Source organism: Hypomesus transpacificus, chromosome 2, assembly GCF_021917145.1.
Source record: "Hypomesus transpacificus isolate Combined female chromosome 2, fHypTra1, whole genome shotgun sequence".
In the NCBI taxonomy this organism is placed as follows: domain Eukaryota; kingdom Metazoa; phylum Chordata; class Actinopteri; order Osmeriformes; family Osmeridae; genus Hypomesus; species Hypomesus transpacificus.
Genome location: NC_061061.1, coordinates 12,537,420 through 12,553,503, shown reverse-complemented (window position 1 = coordinate 12,553,503; position 16,084 = coordinate 12,537,420). Strand labels below are relative to the sequence as shown.

The window sequence follows — 16,084 nt, the reverse complement described above, 5'->3', positions numbered from 1 at the left end:
TTGCCTGGGTTAATTTTTATGTTAGAAATCAAGCTGTTATAACTTACAATGTCAAACAGTCACAATTAGCTTATCATTTTGCCCGCTGACAAGACCTTTTCTGGTCTCCAGAACTGATACACAGGGAGCGGAGTTGATTTAGACAGAGAAAGGCTGTTATTTACATTTACCAGTCTCTTATACAGAGCAACTTACAGTAATATGTAAGTTGACATTCAACTGACAGTAATATGTACAGAGACATTCCCCCCGAGGCAAGTAGGGTGAAGTGCCTTGCCCAAGGACACGTCATTTGGCTCGGCCGGGAATCGAACTGGCGTGTTCAGATTACCAGCCCGATTCCCTCACCGTTCAGCCACCTGACTCCCTGTATAGAATTTGGGAAAATCACACAATCATGAACAGAGGGTATCAACTGGACACACATTTCCATTCACTCCTAAATAGAAACTCCAGACAGAACTTTTATATTTTTCTTTTAATCGACAGTCACACTTGATAAACAAATCAAATAAATAAGAATGTGGCATGAAATGGATGTCATCTTTATCAAAGACGCATCTCCAGGATAAATCAACAAACCACCACCTCCATGCCCATGTGCTCGATCTGTAGTAATTGCTTTATTTACAAAGTATGTCTAGGTGACTTCAGATCAAGCCGTCTCTCCAGCTGTCCCGATCTCTCCGCTGACGCTTGCGGGCTAACTCCGGGAAGAAGCCACTGTTGTAGGGCCTGTCTCTCTCCTCCACCTCCTTCTCTCGCTCCTTCTCTTTCCCTCCGTTCTTCTGATCCAGCAGAGCTTTGGCTTTTCTCTTCTCCTCCGCCTCCCTCTGCAATCGCTCCGCTCGCAAGCGTTCGATAGAGCTGGGACAGAAAGGGATGTTAGCGTTCAACACGTTTCTGTTGAAGAATCGACATTTACGTTTGAGCCTGATGTACTGGCAGGTAGTCAAACGACATACTAGATCATAGCGTCCATTATATCTGTTAAGATTGTTGTAAAAAAATAAACATGGTTTCTCACCTCTCTCCACCGCTTATCTTCTCCCCTCTGTCCCTTCTCTCTTTCCTTTTGTGTTCTTTTCTACCCTGTTTTGCCAAAGCCTTCTTCATGTCTTTTAAAGGATCCAAGAGGTCCTTCAGTCTCTTATCTCTCTTCTCCTTCTCTTCCTCACTTAAGGGTTGTTTCTTTCCCTTGTCCTTTTCATTCTTCTCTTTCACATCCTTCTTCACCTCTTCTTTTTCCTGGCCAGTTTTCATGTACCACGGTGTCACCTCCGTCCCCGGTTGTGGACCAAGAGAGACCAGCAGCCCGATGGCTCTTTCCTGACGCTCCTAAACGCAGAGGAGGAAGAGATTGGCAAACGTTGACCCTCCTAGGTTTGTTCCATAGGGGATGGTCCGGTTGGAATATTGGGTAGCACCAAATTATGCAGCATTTTGATGTTATAAGCTATAATGTTAACATGCAGAAAAATGTTTTGCATTTTGTATGAAGTATGAAGACACAATGAAACAGCAAGCTGTGTGTGTGAAAGGACATATTTTCAACAGAGATTTAAAAAAAAAGTAAAGACTGTAAGAAACAGACGCAGGGCTGTCACCGTTTCATCCTTCTTGTCTTTAAGATAGTCCTCGTTTCCTTTCTTCTCCGCTGAATCCTCGAGAGGAAACAGATTTAGGTGCTCGATCACTTCTCTTCCGGCATCGGATTTTTCTCCCTGATCTTTCCATCCATCTGTCTGTTGAAGAGAAGCTCGAGACTTCTGTCTGAGAAACTGTGTCCGTGCCTGCAAGGAAAAGAGAGAGGAACGACAAATCCGTAAAAGCCACGTTTTCAACTTTCAAATATGATGATTTAAAACACAAATAGTTGATTGACAGGATCACCGTTGGAACTCAAACTCTTAAGTTAACTTCCTATTCATTAACAAATAAATTCAGTTTATAAATATAAAGAGATAGAGAAATTGACAGACAATAGCATATTACAATCAAACATCGACATGAGTAGCTTGCTGGCAATCTACAATCTTTGCTACAGGCCTACATTTTCGAGGCTGACCAACGTTGATATGGTTGTTTACCTCCTGCTCTGCACGCTCCACTCGTCTTTGAACCTCGCGTTCCTCTTCTGCAGCTTGCGCCTCGTCTTTCCGAACGCGCGCGATGTTATCTTTGTTTCGTACATGCCAGCTCTTTTTTGGGAGGATGTTCATTTTTCAAAAAGATAGGATGTTATAGATTGCTGCGTGAACACACGCGTAGCTCGCAAGCTAGTTCTCCTCTTGCCAGGTATACCTCACGCTAGTCAGCTTGTTATTTAGCTACCCCGATGCTAGCTTGGTTCAGTACATCCAGTTCCCTTATTCAATTCTTATCGCAAAGCTGTTCATACCGCAGAAGTTCAACTGGATCGTTGAGTAGTGAAGTACCGAGGTTCCCTCCAACCGAATACGTCGGAGAAAACAAGAAATACATGAAAAGCTAGACAGACTTAACTCTGAAAAACCACCAGCTATTGCAGTTGGGTGAAGCCAGAGCCATAGAAAAAGATGAAGCTAGCCTCAATCACATTTCCGGTTGATTTCTTCCAAATATTTCGAAATAAAGTTCATGAGACAAATGGTGATTTTAATTATTTGAACGTAATGCGTTAAACTTGTTAATACCCAAAGAGTAGGAAAATACATACGATATAGTTAAATGAACATGATTAAGATAATAAAATACTAAAGTTATGGCACATCGCAGTCTGCTCTTATTCTGAAGGCTAAATGTTTCTATGACCACTGAGCAAATAAAAGCAGAAAAACTTGAAGCAGTGTTTCAGTCCTAAAAGTCTGCTCAACAATTTTATAAATAGAGCACCAGGGGGAGCAATACATAATTATTTTTTTATTAAGAGATTTCTAGGTAAAAAAGAAAGAAAAAAGAAGACATTCAATAATATTCATTGCATCAAAAATAAATTCCATCAAAGTGGTGACATGATCGGGACACACGTAAAATGTAATTGGCGACGTTAATATGGAATGTGGCCATTTAGAAGTTTAGTTTTTGTTCCATGTTGCATCAACACCATAGTCATCCGTTCTACCTCTTTGAACCCCCATTTTCAGACTCAACTCCTCAATCTGCTTGACGAGGAACTGCTTATCACGCCCCTCCTAATAGCCAAAAAAGAAAAGTTTAAATCTCACCTGCAGTATTTGGAAAATGCCATGCAATCTAGTTTAACCAATTATCTTTCACAAGATGTGAAATTACAGATGTATAAACTCACCAGTTTAAGCTGTGCCCTTAGAAGAGCCACACTCTTCCCATAAACCGAGGCCAGGGCTGCTACATAGCACAGTGCAACACTGTCAAGGGAACACACGCTGCGTTTAGGTAGCTGTATAGTCAGACTGCAAATTATACAATGACAATCGGGGGGGGGGGGTCAACTTCTTCTCCAGGGCGATATATAAATGTATCGACCCCCCCGACCTGTTGTTTTGACCCCTTTTGAGGGGGTCAAAGTCTTAATAAGGGGGGTCAAACCCCCCTCCACGCCCCACCCCCCTGTAATTCGAACCCTGCGTATAGTGTTCTGTATATATTAAAGGGAACAGGCATGTCCCTCAAACCCCACTGATATAGCAACACATGTTACTAGCGTCCTACACTACAGATCACTCACCAAAAGAAGATAAAGAATGGGATGGAGAAAGCCTGGGAGCCTATATAGTAGAGGAAGTCTCTGGTGGTTAGAGAAAGTGTATCAAAGGTGTTGGGGATGATAATCCACATGGTGGAGAGAGAACGGAAAGGTCCGCAGCTCCATGAGGGATGGATCCTGAGGAAAACACACAACACGAAAAGCTTGGAATGAAAACGTGTTGAATGAAAAAAAACTGATATTACCACAAATAGGGAGGAGAGACTGCAATCTTTTCATGGGTCCCAAAATTATTTGTGGTGCCCTTGCATATACTTTATATTTGGGGGTCAGATGGCTGAGCGGTTAGGGAGTCGGGCTATTAATCAGAAGGTTGTTGGTTCGATTCCCGGCCGTGCCAAATGACGTTGTGTCCTTGGGAAAGGCACTTCCCCCTACTTGGCTCGGGGAGAATGTCCCTGTACTTACTGTAAGTCGCTCTGGATAAGAGCGTCTGCTAAATGACTAAACGTAAATGTACGACCACTAACAAGGATGGTGGTGAAGCCAACATGAACCACAGTGAAGCTTAGTCTGACACTCACTTAGCCAGACTGTAGATCATGGCTACCAGGGCCAGGCTCCAGCCGAACAGCAGCACCACCAGGAAGAAGAAAGTGGAGGTGGTGGAGCGGAAGGTCTTCACGGCAGGTCGGCAGTTCTGGAACAGAGTGATCTGGAGAGAGGAAAGATAGAAACAAGGTCGGTACTAGTCGCAGACGCCTATGTTTTAAATTCTCGCAGTAGATTAAGGAGCCTGACCTTCTTGCAGTAGAAGAGGATAACAAACTTGAGGGTGTTGATAAGGGGCAACAAGGGGCAAAACAGTGCTCCGGTCCACACTACTGTTTGGCCGTAGACCAAACCCAGCACATTGGTAGGAACCAGAAACTCCTGCCTCCCTACCCACTGGGTCAGCTTACAGGAACATTGGTCCACCACCATCCTGTCAGGAAGCCAGGAAGAATTAACCGATGCAGAGCAGGTCAACCAATGAGACCTAGGCCGAATCCCAATACTCACCCTTACCCCTACCCCTTACACCTAGCCCTTAGTTTACCCCTAGCCCTTGGCCCTCGAAACTAAGGGGTAAGGGTTACATATCCCTAAGAAATGGGACGCCAACTACTGTTGTTGCCTGGTAAACTGATGAGAAAGGGGTTCATAGTTTACTTCGAGTCCTACCTTCGAGGGAACTCAACCAGGACGAGAACAGCTATGGTGGTGAGGAAGTCAAAAATGGCCAGTTTGTACATCTCCTGTCCCACTCGGGTCTCCCAGCACTACCTCAGCATAGACAGACAGACACACAGACAGTGACAATGAAAGATAAGACTCTTCTGCTTAGGGTCAGTGTACGTGGCTGCATGCTCATGGTCGGGGGAAGAGAGTCATTACCGGATATTCCTTATAGTTGTAATGGCACAGTTGGCATAACTCTTTCTGTTGATAGCAGGTGATCTGATTCCACAGAGTGAAGAGGAGTACACCCAGACTGACCAAACGCAGAAACACTGACCTGAGACCAGCAGAACAGAACACAAACTTGTCATTTTAAATGGAACATTCGACTTGTACGTGTCCCCTTGATGCCCACCTGCACAGAGATACCTGAGCAGAGCCACTATGACGGTAGTGCTGGGGGAGTATCGTTCCAGGAGGGCGATCTGGTCACAGAGGAAAGGCACTAGGAAGTTTCCTGCGGTCATCACTATGGAGGGAAGGTATTCCCATAACAGGCCCTGGATCCCTGACACCCCTGTCTGGCTCTGGGGAAGAGTCCAGAACAAAAACACTCAACCACTGAACACATGACTCAAACCCAATTTTAAACTCTCTCTCTCTTGGCTGAATTAAACAGTGGCCGAATTTGGGATAACTGCTCAACTACCTTTGACCGCTACACAAGCTAGAAGAGGGACTACAGGGAGGAAAAATGTATTTATAATGGTCCCTTCTCGACGGACCTGGCTAAATGTAGTGGCCTCTGCGATGGCGGTGAAGGCTGCACCGATGAGGCCCAGGCAGATCAGGCTCAGAACGGTGCGAAGGGTGTACAGCCAAACGGTTTGACCTAACGTCAGAGAGGCTGCTTTCTTCAGTCTCCTCTCCTCCTCCAGGTCCACCTGACACAGAGAGAGAAGAGGGAGGAGAGGGAGGAGAGGGAGGAGAGAAGAGAGGGGAGAGGGAGGAGAGAAGAGAGAGAAGAGGGAGGAGAGAAGAGAGAGGAGAGGGAGGAGAGGGAGGGGAGGGATAAGAGATAAGAGAGAGGACAGGGAGGATAGGGGGGAGAGGGAGGAGAGAAGAGAGGGGAGAGGGGGGGAGGGATAAGAGAGAGGAGAGGGAGGATAGAAGACAGAGGAGAGGGAGAAGAGGGAGGAGAGGGATAAGAGAGAAGAGTAACCCAATGTAAATCTCCTCTCTGTAGCTGTGGAAGGATTTTGTGGTCATTCTCATTCCCAGTGCATTGTCATCAACATCGTTTGTGTCAAATGAGGCCGACCTGAAACTGATACCGGATGTTGTTCTGCTTCAGTCTGGTGGCCCGGTCTCCCTGGCAACCATAGTCCCAGCCGGTGAACACCAGCTTGCTGTAACTGCCGGCGGCACCCCCGACCGTTGCCACGGCGACGCGAGCCGCGCTCCCCATGCTGTGGGCGACCAATCACGTCAAAGAGACACCGGTCAGATCACTAAGCCATGAAGTCAGGTCAGGGTGTTTGCACAACAGCGGTCCCGATAGCCAATTAAAATCCACTAAAGGTCTCGTTCACCTATAAGCTTGTGTCTGTGTTGTAGAAACCCACCGTACAATGATGCAGATGAAGCAAAAAGCAAAATAGAAGACAGCAGTGAGGATGTAGGCCAGGGGGATGTTGTAGGTGAAGCCACTGCTCTCAGCCACCGTGTTGTCATAGAAACCGTAGAACAGGTAGGAGTACTCCATGAAACCCTGAGAGCAAGGGGTGGAACAGGGGGTCAGGGGTCAGGGGTCACACAGAGCAGGAGAGGCATGTCTCCTACATGAGTCAGAGAGTTTAAATTAAAGATCCTGATTCTGCTGCTCGTCTCTTGTCTTAAAAGGGGCACCTCGGTGTAGCAGTGCACCATGTAGGCTGAGGTCTCACTGTGGCGGCCTGGGGGTCGAATCCAGCCCAGGCCCTTTACCGTACGTCATCCTCTTTCTCTCTCTCCACACATTTCCTGTCTTCTCCCAACACCCTATCTCTGTCAGAAATCAATAACAAAGGCAGAACTGCCACCAAACATGGGGACTGAGTTTGCCGTTACTCACAGTTCCAGACAGTAAGTCCAGGAAGTAATTGTAGAACACCAACAAGCCTTGAGGATTAGGGTCATAGATCAAACACTCCTTAGGACCTGAGAAACACAGGGACAGATACAAACAGTTCTTACGCAGACTTTTGAAAATCAAAATGAAGAGATCCTCTCACATGCTGTGACTGCAATTGTGTATCCAAGTGTGACTTGCAAGGACAAGTTTGATGTCTTTACATCAGCCATGACCAAGGTGCTTCTATGACATACAAAGTTTTAGGCAAATCTCAGAACCAACAACTTTGCACATTCTCTCTTTATTCAACAAGACCCACAACCTCTAGCTGTTGCTAGGATACTGTTTCCGGGGAGCAAGTGAGAAGGAATTGTTTGGTATTGCAGCCTGACACAGTTGGTGTTGTGGAATTAATGAGAGTATAGACTTGACTTGAATTGCACAAATAGGACATGGCTAAGATGACGTGGACCATAACCAATTGTGGAAAACCAGGGACAACAAGTCGACCTGTTATTTTCACAGAGGGAAATGTGAATGGAGGATCGGTCTGAGCTACCAGATATTACACATCATTAGCTGTTATAACCAGTGACGTTAGATGTTTTTACCAGTGTTGTTGAAGGTGCTGTTGCCGATGGTTCTAAACACGATGCTGGGCACGAGGACGAAGCCACCAATCAGCAGGAAGGAGAAGAAGTTAAGAATCACAAGGAACCGCAGGAACAAGAAGTAGGACTGCACACCACCGCCAAAGTTACCTGCAGAGGGTTAATGAAAGATCAGAGTTCCCTTTGACAACTTGAACACACACATATTTGAGAAGATCTTTTTAAGTCAGATACACTAAGACGTAGCAAGAAGCCTAGAAGCAAATGGAATCTGTGTGAGTTTACTCTTTGTGTATGTGAACTTAAATGTCTTTAACCTCCTATCTTCTGCAGAGCTTTCCGCCACAGAGCTATGTAAGCCAGGCCTCCGGAGGCATTCTCTCTGAGCCTGTTCAGGGACCGGCCCTTGCTACGCTTCCATGACTCCCAGCTCGTCACCACGGGGACACGCATTTGCTGCACCTCCCTGTGATGGACAAGGATGGAGCAGGTTATTGCAACGCTCCGTGTCACCCTCCACACATCAGGGAGACGAGACCACCACATCCAAACCACAAAACGACCAACTAGACTTGTCCCTCTTTTGTGTCCGCATAAACAAGTAATGAGGCTCAGCTCTTTAAGGTTTACAACTGAGGACTGTGGAAGATAGAAAAACAGTTGATTGAGAAATACTGGCACTGCTTTCAGGATAGACGTTCTAACGTGCAGGTAGGGCCACGATGCTGTAGATGATAACAAGCCCAAAATGCCCCCTTACCGTACGGCTCTCTTCAGGGCCAAGGGGAGCGGCAGGGCTCTGAGATCCTGGTGAGACTCCGACTCTCCCCCCTCCTCCCCCTCCTCGGGGTGGGATCCCCAGTTGAACTGGGGCCCATTCTGATTGGATGCACTGGAGAGAGCCCTCCGTAACCTCAGAGATTGCTGGGCACCAGGGTAACCGTTGCCTGGGAAAGAGACCATGACAACGATAACAGGAAGTATTTAAACGATATGTGGCTTTAGGTGTTCGGCATTTTTGTAAATAGCTACATTTGGTGTTATATAATAACAAAACAAGGGCTGCGATACAGTTACCCTGCATTATACAGTACAAAAGAGGGTAGCCTTAGCAATGAAAGAACAAAGAACAAACGCACACAACTGTTTTAGAAAGGACCACACCTCTTTACAGCAACACAACTCACCAGCCACAGTGGAGACTTGTCTCTTTAACTCCATATATCAGAGGGGATTTCACCAGTTTTTTATGAACTCAGAAAAAAACGATGCTGTCGTCTTGGTCTCAAAGACAAGCAGAGCAGTAGTACATGTCTGGGAATGGCCAGAACTCTCTTGGGAAGGCAACAGAGCTGATGTTCAACAAGGAAATGTTACCTGTTCGGGAACCCGTATTCATTTTCCCTCTGTCCTTGGACTTTGCTTCCTATGCTAACACCATCAGTGCTGCTATAGTACTTCCTTGAAAGTTTAACTCATTAACCTCTGTAAGGTGGGTCTTGTCCAAGCTAGTACCTTTTGTTCTGTTATGTGAGTGTGTGTGTCTTATTGAGTTGGTCAACATTGTATTTAACAAGACAATACGTTCTTCCTTTATGTTTACGTTTTTACTAGAGTGTTAAAGTAACTTTAAACTTTAAAGTTAAAGTGTGTGCAAGACTGAACTCAAAAACATTGACCATATGCACATGATTATCACACTCAGGCAAGATAAACTGAACTACTAAATAATCACAAAGGCAAAGAATCTGTGTGGAAGCGGTGAGCTTGTTTGTAACAGTTACAAGGCAGGGAAACAATCATACTAATATTCAGGTGAAAAGATTTAAACACGAATATACACCATAAAATACAGAAGAAATTTGAATAGTTCGGAGATTAAATCACATGCACAAAAGTTCTACATCATTTTGGATTTGAATGCAAAATGGCTGATCAAAACAAATATTTTTACTTTAAAGAACAGATATAAAATGAAATTACATTTTAACACGATTCTTCATGGAAATAAAGTGTAAGGTTTCATGAATTCTACTCTCAGAGCAGCCCATTACTTACAAACCGAGAAACCTGTTTTGTGAGAAAGCAACTGGAAAGATAATATCTCTGGAAGACAAAGCAAACCAATAAAGTATAGCCTTTACTTAGTGCCTGACACGCAACATTATCTTATAATATCAAACTGTTGATTAAAGGTCAGTTAAATAGGTAAGAATGCTGAGTTTATTCATATCTAGTTAAACACGTTGGTCCAAACCCTGTGTGGTCCTGATGGCAGTTGGGATGTATGGCAGTGAAAGGGCTTGCTATGTCCCAGTGACTTGCTGTTCTCAGTAAAGTGCACAACCTTAATCTAGCTATTCTCTCATGCACCTGCTGTTTACAGAATTGGGTATAATTTAAGTCAATCTGTGTCATACACAGCACAAAATAAATACCTATTGATCAACTTGAATCACTATTAAGCAACAACTAAAAACAGAAGAGGAAAAGGTGAAGGACCAATCAAAGACGAGAAAAGGAAAAATGAAAACCCTCATTTACACATCTTGACAGAGGACCAAGCTGAAAACATCATCCAAATCTACAACAATCACAACCGTACCATAAGGCATTTTTTCCGCCAATTTTCTGTTTTTCAATACATGCCCTAATTTAAAGTGGCATTATGTTTTGGGATTCTCCAGATTTTTTAAGTATATTTTCTTCTATTTGGAGCTGGGAAAAGGTTGGTCAAACACTCCAAATTGACACTTGGTATTTACTATCAGAACAAGATATCCAGGTTTGATTACACCTTGGATGTACAGATAACCCTAACCCAGATCCAAGCTCTACATTAAGACCCATACAGCATAAAGCTCAGTTTTATTTAAGAATGGAGTTTAAAGAGTTTCATTAATCCTCTTTATTCTCTAAGCTGAATACTGTCCTTGAGAATTTCAGGATACTTTAATTGTATTTAACAATTGCATTTTTAGCTAAATACCCCTCCATGTGTATTCAACAGACAATTATGACCTTGTATGTGCTCATCATAATTCAAGTCTGTTGTAACCTCTCAACAAGAACTACAAACACAGTCGCAACAACTTGCCAAAAAACTGGAATGTAGTTGGTCAGGACACCAGGACACACAAGTCGCTGTTTGAATCGACCTCGTCTTCACAGTAGAAAAGGAAGAACACTTGTCCAGTTAAGTAAAAACTTGACAATGAACAACTAAATGAGTAGATAAACAGAGGAATCTTCACCTCTGCGCATCTTTTTTGAGGTGCTTTTGTCCAATAGACTGGATTAAAAAACATTGAAAGGTAAACTGATTCACTGGGTCTTGAAATAACGTCACACAATGGTTGAGCACATGTACATAGGGGAGCGAGGTCAAATATGTACAGTCCCAGGACGCATCTGCGATCCAAACATACAGTGACATTCAAACATACAGTGACATTCATATAGAGTTCAAACATTCATCCTTTGTACTTATACCTATAGACAAGGCTACAGCACTTCTTGGAAAAAATGAATTGTACATAGTTCCATTCTTGTCAGCCAACGATCAGATTTAACTTAAGTTAGCAAAGCTTCCCAATAACTTATCCAAATAAGAGAACATAAGAGAAATAAGAGCAGAAACAGTACATGCAGGGTTAGTACTGTAATAAACATGACCTCTTCCTCCCGTCCCCCAACCCTGTTTCACACTCATTCTGTCTTTTCTCGAACATCCTCCTTCCTCTTCTCCACCTTGTCTCCCTCCACCTTCTCTCCCTCCACCTTCTCTTCCTTCTCAACCCTCTTTCCTTCCCTCTTCTCTCCCTTCGTCACCCTTCCCAGCAGTATGCAGCCCACGGCGATGACATGGATGATGAAGTAGATAGAGCTCCAGTAGTTGATGGTATCGCTGGCCTTCAGCAAGACAAAGCCCATGCACATGTAGTCGTAGGCCCTCATCTTGAGGAACCAGTGGACCCAGTCAAAGATATTCTGTCCTCGAGGCCCCAGCTTGGCCCTGACGGAGGACTCCATGGCCGACTCGGCCGCGATGCACAGGGGGATGGTCAGGAAGGACAGGTAGTACCCTGCATGGAGCCCATGCCAGTATGCACTGATGAACATGGTCCAACCAGCCCTGAGAGAAACAGACAGACAGTTAGAAATGGTAAATGGAGTGATGTTATACAGAGCACCTTACGGTACACCCAAATCAAATCAAATGTATTTGTATAGACCTTTTTACACGCAAGCATGTCACAGAGGGCTTCACATGCGCCTATAGAACTGCCCCTCAACCAACCTAAACCCTCAAGGAAGACAAGGGAAAACTCCCAGAAAGTGCTTTACATGTTGCCTCTCATTCACACACACACTCAAAGCGACAGAGCTGCCATGCAAGGTGCTGGCCTGCCCATCGGGGAGCAACGTGTGGTTAGCAGGTGAATAGATCCACTTTAGGGTACTACGATGGTGACGGTGGAAGATCTTACCGGAGTGTATAAGCTTTGAAGGGTGAGTTGGGGTAGATGTAATGATGCAGCCACCACTGCACAGTCATGTTCCAGTAGCGCATCCCGTGACGGACCTTCACACAGAAGTCTGTGTTGTAGCAGTCAATGTTCTGGATGGTCTTGAAGTCATACACGGCAGGAACGTCCGGATCCAGACTGGACACATTTACATTTAGTCATTTAGCAGACGCTCTTATCCAGAGCGACTTACAGTAAGTACAGGGACATTCCCCCCCGAGGCAAGTAGGGTGAAATGCCTTGCCCAAGGACACAACATAATTTTTCACGTCCGGGAATCGAACCGGCAACATTCTGATTAATAGTCCTATTCTCTAAGCCGTCACCCATCTGACTCCCCACACGAGAATACACAGGAACATATGTTTTGTCATTTTATGATCAAGTTCTTAACACACTGAACTTGTACGCTGTTACTAAGTGGCAACAAACCGTCCAGTAAAACAATACCTGTAGTTCACAGTAGGGCCTCCTCCTGGTTTGGACAGCGCCCCCTGTGGGTAGCAACCCAACCCTGCACTGATGCAGCCAGCCTCGGCTCCACACCACGCTGCGTAGAAACGCATTCTGAACACGAAGAACACCAGTATCATGTAGAACAACCTGAGGAACGTGTGAGAGGGAAGAGAGAGAATTCGAATAAAAGGAATTGTAAATAAAAAAGATTAGCTCTTTGTCTCCGAATTGAGTTGGGACTTAAGCCACCTGAGGAGAAATCAAAGCGGTAAGATGAATCAATGCATTTTGCCTTCAACTGCAAAACCCTTGTGACCAGGGCTCAAATTGACGTTGTCCCGGGGACGATGAAAAGATTAAAAGAAATCTCAAATATATTTTCAACTTTTGAAAACCTTATTTACAAAATCTTTTTGTAGATTTTCTTTTTCAAACCTTTCTGACTGGAATGCATACATTTGCTGCCATTTTAATCACGATTTAATACCTGAAGAAATAGTTGTGCTCCAGGAACTCTTCCGTACGGACATATGACAAGGGGTAAACAGAGTTCACAGCCAGGAACAGACCCGCGTACACGGGCACCAGTTTGAGCCTCTGCAGACAGGGCTCCTGGCCGGGCAGGGACAAGGGCCTGGGCTGCCTCAGCCAGTCCATGTAGGTCTGGAAGCGGAAGAACGGTCCTTTTGGGAGATGAGGGGACACGATAAAGGGATGAAGATGCAGCGTGAAAGGAGAGGAAAGTGGGAAAACAAGGGTAGGGGGACATACACAATTTGAGCACAGATTGGGGATCATTAGAGGACAACATGGTTGGACACAAGGATTGGGAGTTGGGGAGGGTTGTAAAATGAAGGGAGTGAGAATATAAAAAAAAGAGTTACAGGAAAGAGAAAATTATAGTGGAAGTGAAAAATATATGAGGACTCACTCACAATATTGAACTAGTGGCAGAAAGTGAGACAAAGAAGAGACAACAAGAGTTAAAATGGTTGAAAAGCAAATCGGTGGTGCCAAATCATACACAGTACATTTGAATCAAGCACAGATAGTCAAGCTCATTCATGCTGCTCATTCCCATTCCTCATCTACAGCATGACATAATGCTCAGAAAGGACCCAATCAGTTGCAAAATTAAGCAATAAGCCCCGCGAGTCCGTGGTTTACGCTGATTTTAGAACAGGTAAGGGGAGTTGTTAGGCACGACGCGAAACTGTTACTACAAATATTTGATATGGTTTCATCAATAAAAACAATTAGAAACAAAATAGTTTAATAATAAACCGTCATTCTTCCGCTACTAAAAAGTATAGTTCCTACATAAATCGTTGCCACGCAACAGCCAGATGGACATCTTTGCCGTCTTTTTCCATTTGAAATATTCGATGCGCAGTAATATGGAATGTTAAAGAATGTTATGAGGACAACCTGTGAGGTTATGTTGGATTTTACAACGGCATGGAATGCGATATAGCCAATCACAATCAAGGATGGGAACAACCAGTTTTAGAAGAGGTCCATAAACATCATCCTGCTTCCCAGACATCATGCAGTCTCGCCAGACTACACATGCATGTGGAAGAAGAGCAGTGTGGACCCTGATCTGGTATGTCAATATGGGACAGGAGGGGAATATGGGATCCTATCAACAACAAAAACCCAAGACCTTGGCCTTACCTGTCATGATACCCACATAGCAGTAGCTATAGGCTACAATATCATAGAGGGAGGGCTCCTGAGATAGTCCACCAATGACAGGGGACTTGGAGAACGAGCTCACTTCCTTTTTCTTCTCCTCATGGAAACTTTTCACCTCATTGGCTATGCTGACCATCTGTGTGACATGCAAAGGGGAGAGGGTTTGGGGGATTACAGGGTTGGGTGTTCACGGGCCCTGGCAATGTGTGGCAGCCAATATCGTCCGTCCCGATACCTAGTTGTAACAGTGAGCGGAACGTTGCGACCATGTGTCGTCTGTACCTTCAAGGTGAGCAGCAGCTGGATGGCATTTGCAAAAGGTGTTGGTGCTGGAAGGTTAAACCATGTGACCATGCGGAAGAAGAAGAGGTACAGGAAACTCCAGCCCAGAGACAGAGCGGGCGCCATCCTAACAGACACAACAAAGACTGAATATCCTATTACATCAGTAAGGGTAATAACAAGGTAAAAAGGGAAGGCTGAATGTGTGATTGTGAGTGTATGCAAAACTTTGCTGTGGGCAGTATTGGTGATGAACTATAGAGGATGGCTGACTCACTGCCAGTTGCTTTTGATGATGACCCATGTTCCCAACACCGTCATCAGAGAATGAAGTGTGTGGATTTGACATGTTGCTATGGTGATCGAAAGTCCCACGAGCAACGCTGCCCTCTGTTTCACTGGAGGACCTGGGAGAAGAGGACACCAAACCTATACATTACACTCTCCACACAAACCATTCATTTACTATGTAAAAAACTAGGAAGTGTATGTCGGTGGAAACATTATTTAAGAACACTTAACCTACTTAGGTAACGGAAGAGAAATCCGATTGGGATGGAGGCAGCGAGAATTCCCAAGTAAACCAGTTCATCGGGAGACATCTCTCTGCGTGAAAACAGACTGATGTCACTCAATGTTGTGTTCGCCATCATCTGTATATTTAACCTCATAAAGAACACCTCAGAGCCAAATGACTATCAGAGTCACCATCGACCACATGCAAATTGCACAGGAACTAAAATAGACGGTCTGTCTATCAATAGTGCAAGAACAAGTTGACGCCAGAGCGTATAGCTACTGTTTTGATACCAACTGGAATGCAGACACTGCATTCAACGCCACTAGCTACCCTTGTCGTAGGAAGTGACATTGCCTGACAGGGAAATGTCACTTCTACTCCAACGAGTTACTTAGCAACAGTAAACCTAATACACCAACTTGAAGCGTTTATACAAGTCAAGGCTAGAGCTTTAAGCAGGAAAGACTAGCTACTGCACGACTTCTCGTTTCATAGAGCGTGGTATACGTTGTAGTTGCTAGCTAGTTACCTAGCCTTGCAAACTAGCTCTACCCAGTGTAGCTTCCCCCCCAGTATTGATCATTTTTTTTCCTGTGTGGACGTGAAATAAACTCAAACATGTCTACGTACTTACGATTTCAGATAATACTGTCTTGATACATTCAAATCGCGTATGTTCTTGTGTTCGGTCTTCAAACTTGTGCCATTCGTTGAACCGATTGTTGCTCAATCTACTTCCTACTTGCCACATTAGCCCCGCCCATAAGCCGCATAACCATGTTGCCTACAAGTTACTACATATCACAGCAGATATGAGCCAGCAGATACAAGGAGCCACATTGTGGCCAAAGACTCACAAGTGCTCAATTGCGTCATTAAGTGCCAGTGTTTATCAATTGTCACACTTCTTGCGAAACCCTTTAACTACAGTCAAACACTTCCATTTTAAATCCTGACTTATGCATTTGTATTCCCCTCCCCACCCCC

The 16,084-nt window shown here is 44.6% G+C and overlaps 3 protein-coding genes across 4 annotated transcripts; all 3 read right to left on the bottom strand.

The window, feature by feature from the left end:
- Positions 1 to 459: 459 nt before the first annotated feature.
- On the bottom strand, positions 460 to 2,648 carry leng1 (leukocyte receptor cluster (LRC) member 1). The gene is made up of 4 exons (XM_047041340.1): positions 2,091 to 2,648; positions 1,608 to 1,793; positions 1,028 to 1,338; positions 460 to 867 (listed from the first exon to the last, which is right to left on the bottom strand). Exons 1-4 carry the CDS (start codon positions 2,220 to 2,222, stop codon positions 651 to 653), a joined length of 846 nt encoding a protein of 281 aa, XP_046897296.1. The 5' UTR covers positions 2,223 to 2,648; the 3' UTR covers positions 460 to 650.
- Positions 2,649 to 2,881: 233 nt separating this feature from the next.
- tmc4 (transmembrane channel-like 4) lies at positions 2,882 to 9,036 on the bottom strand. Its single transcript, XM_047041327.1, has 16 exons — positions 8,800 to 9,036; positions 8,373 to 8,559; positions 7,930 to 8,078; positions 7,613 to 7,762; positions 7,002 to 7,087; positions 6,514 to 6,659; positions 6,210 to 6,357; positions 5,674 to 5,832; positions 5,318 to 5,475; positions 5,105 to 5,225; positions 4,892 to 4,989; positions 4,469 to 4,652; positions 4,252 to 4,382; positions 3,689 to 3,844; positions 3,290 to 3,368; positions 2,882 to 3,173 (listed from the first exon to the last, which is right to left on the bottom strand). Exons 1-16 carry the CDS (start codon positions 8,831 to 8,833, stop codon positions 3,057 to 3,059), a joined length of 2,103 nt encoding a protein of 700 aa, XP_046897283.1. The 5' UTR covers positions 8,834 to 9,036; the 3' UTR covers positions 2,882 to 3,056.
- A 323-nt stretch (positions 9,037 to 9,359) lies between these two features.
- On the bottom strand, positions 9,360 to 15,862 carry mboat7 (membrane bound O-acyltransferase domain containing 7). 2 transcript variants are annotated; one of them, XM_047027492.1, is made up of 9 exons: positions 15,728 to 15,862; positions 15,104 to 15,183; positions 14,855 to 14,984; positions 14,578 to 14,704; positions 14,275 to 14,431; positions 13,085 to 13,280; positions 12,592 to 12,744; positions 12,103 to 12,279; positions 9,360 to 11,747 (listed from the first exon to the last, which is right to left on the bottom strand). In XM_047027492.1, exons 2-9 carry the CDS (start codon positions 15,177 to 15,179, stop codon positions 11,321 to 11,323), a joined length of 1,443 nt encoding a protein of 480 aa, XP_046883448.1. In that variant the 5' UTR covers positions 15,180 to 15,183; positions 15,728 to 15,862; the 3' UTR covers positions 9,360 to 11,320. The 2 variants fall into 2 exon arrangements, with proteins under 2 accessions (XP_046883448.1, XP_046883440.1); XM_047027484.1 differs by having other exon boundaries at positions 15,732 to 15,861.
- Positions 15,863 to 16,084: the final 222 nt, after the last annotated feature.

Excerpts from the sequence above, each read along its gene's own strand:
- tmc4 (XM_047041327.1), bottom strand. The coding sequence starts at position 8,833 with ATGGAGTTAAAGAGACAAGTCTCCACTGTGGCTG. Across the intron at positions 8,560-8,799 it reads ACAAGTCTCCACTGTGGCTG|GCAACGGTTACCCTGGTGCC; the intron begins GTGAGTTGTGTT and ends TCTCTTTCCCAG. Across the intron at positions 3,845-4,251 it reads ATGATCTACAGTCTGGCTAA|GATCCATCCCTCATGGAGCT; the intron begins GTGAGTGTCAGA and ends TGTTTTCCTCAG.
- mboat7 (XM_047027492.1), bottom strand. The coding sequence starts at position 15,179 with ATGTCTCCCGATGAACTGGTTTACTTGGGAATTCTCGCTGCCTCCATC. Across the intron at positions 14,705-14,854 it reads ATCATCAAAAGCAACTGGCA|GATGGCGCCCGCTCTGTCTC; the intron begins GTGAGTCAGCCA and ends TGTGTCTGTTAG. Across the intron at positions 12,745-13,084 it reads GAGCACAACTATTTCTTCAG|GTTGTTCTACATGATACTGG; the intron begins GTATTAAATCGT and ends CACGTTCCTCAG.
- leng1 (XM_047041340.1), bottom strand. The coding sequence starts at position 2,222 with ATGAACATCCTCCCAAAAAAGAGCTGGCATGTACGAAACAAAGATAAC. Across the intron at positions 1,794-2,090 it reads TGGAGCGTGCAGAGCAGGAG|GCACGGACACAGTTTCTCAG; the intron begins GTAAACAACCAT and ends TTTTCCTTGCAG. Across the intron at positions 1,339-1,607 it reads AAGACAAGAAGGATGAAACG|GAGCGTCAGGAAAGAGCCAT; the intron begins GTGACAGCCCTG and ends CTCTGCGTTTAG.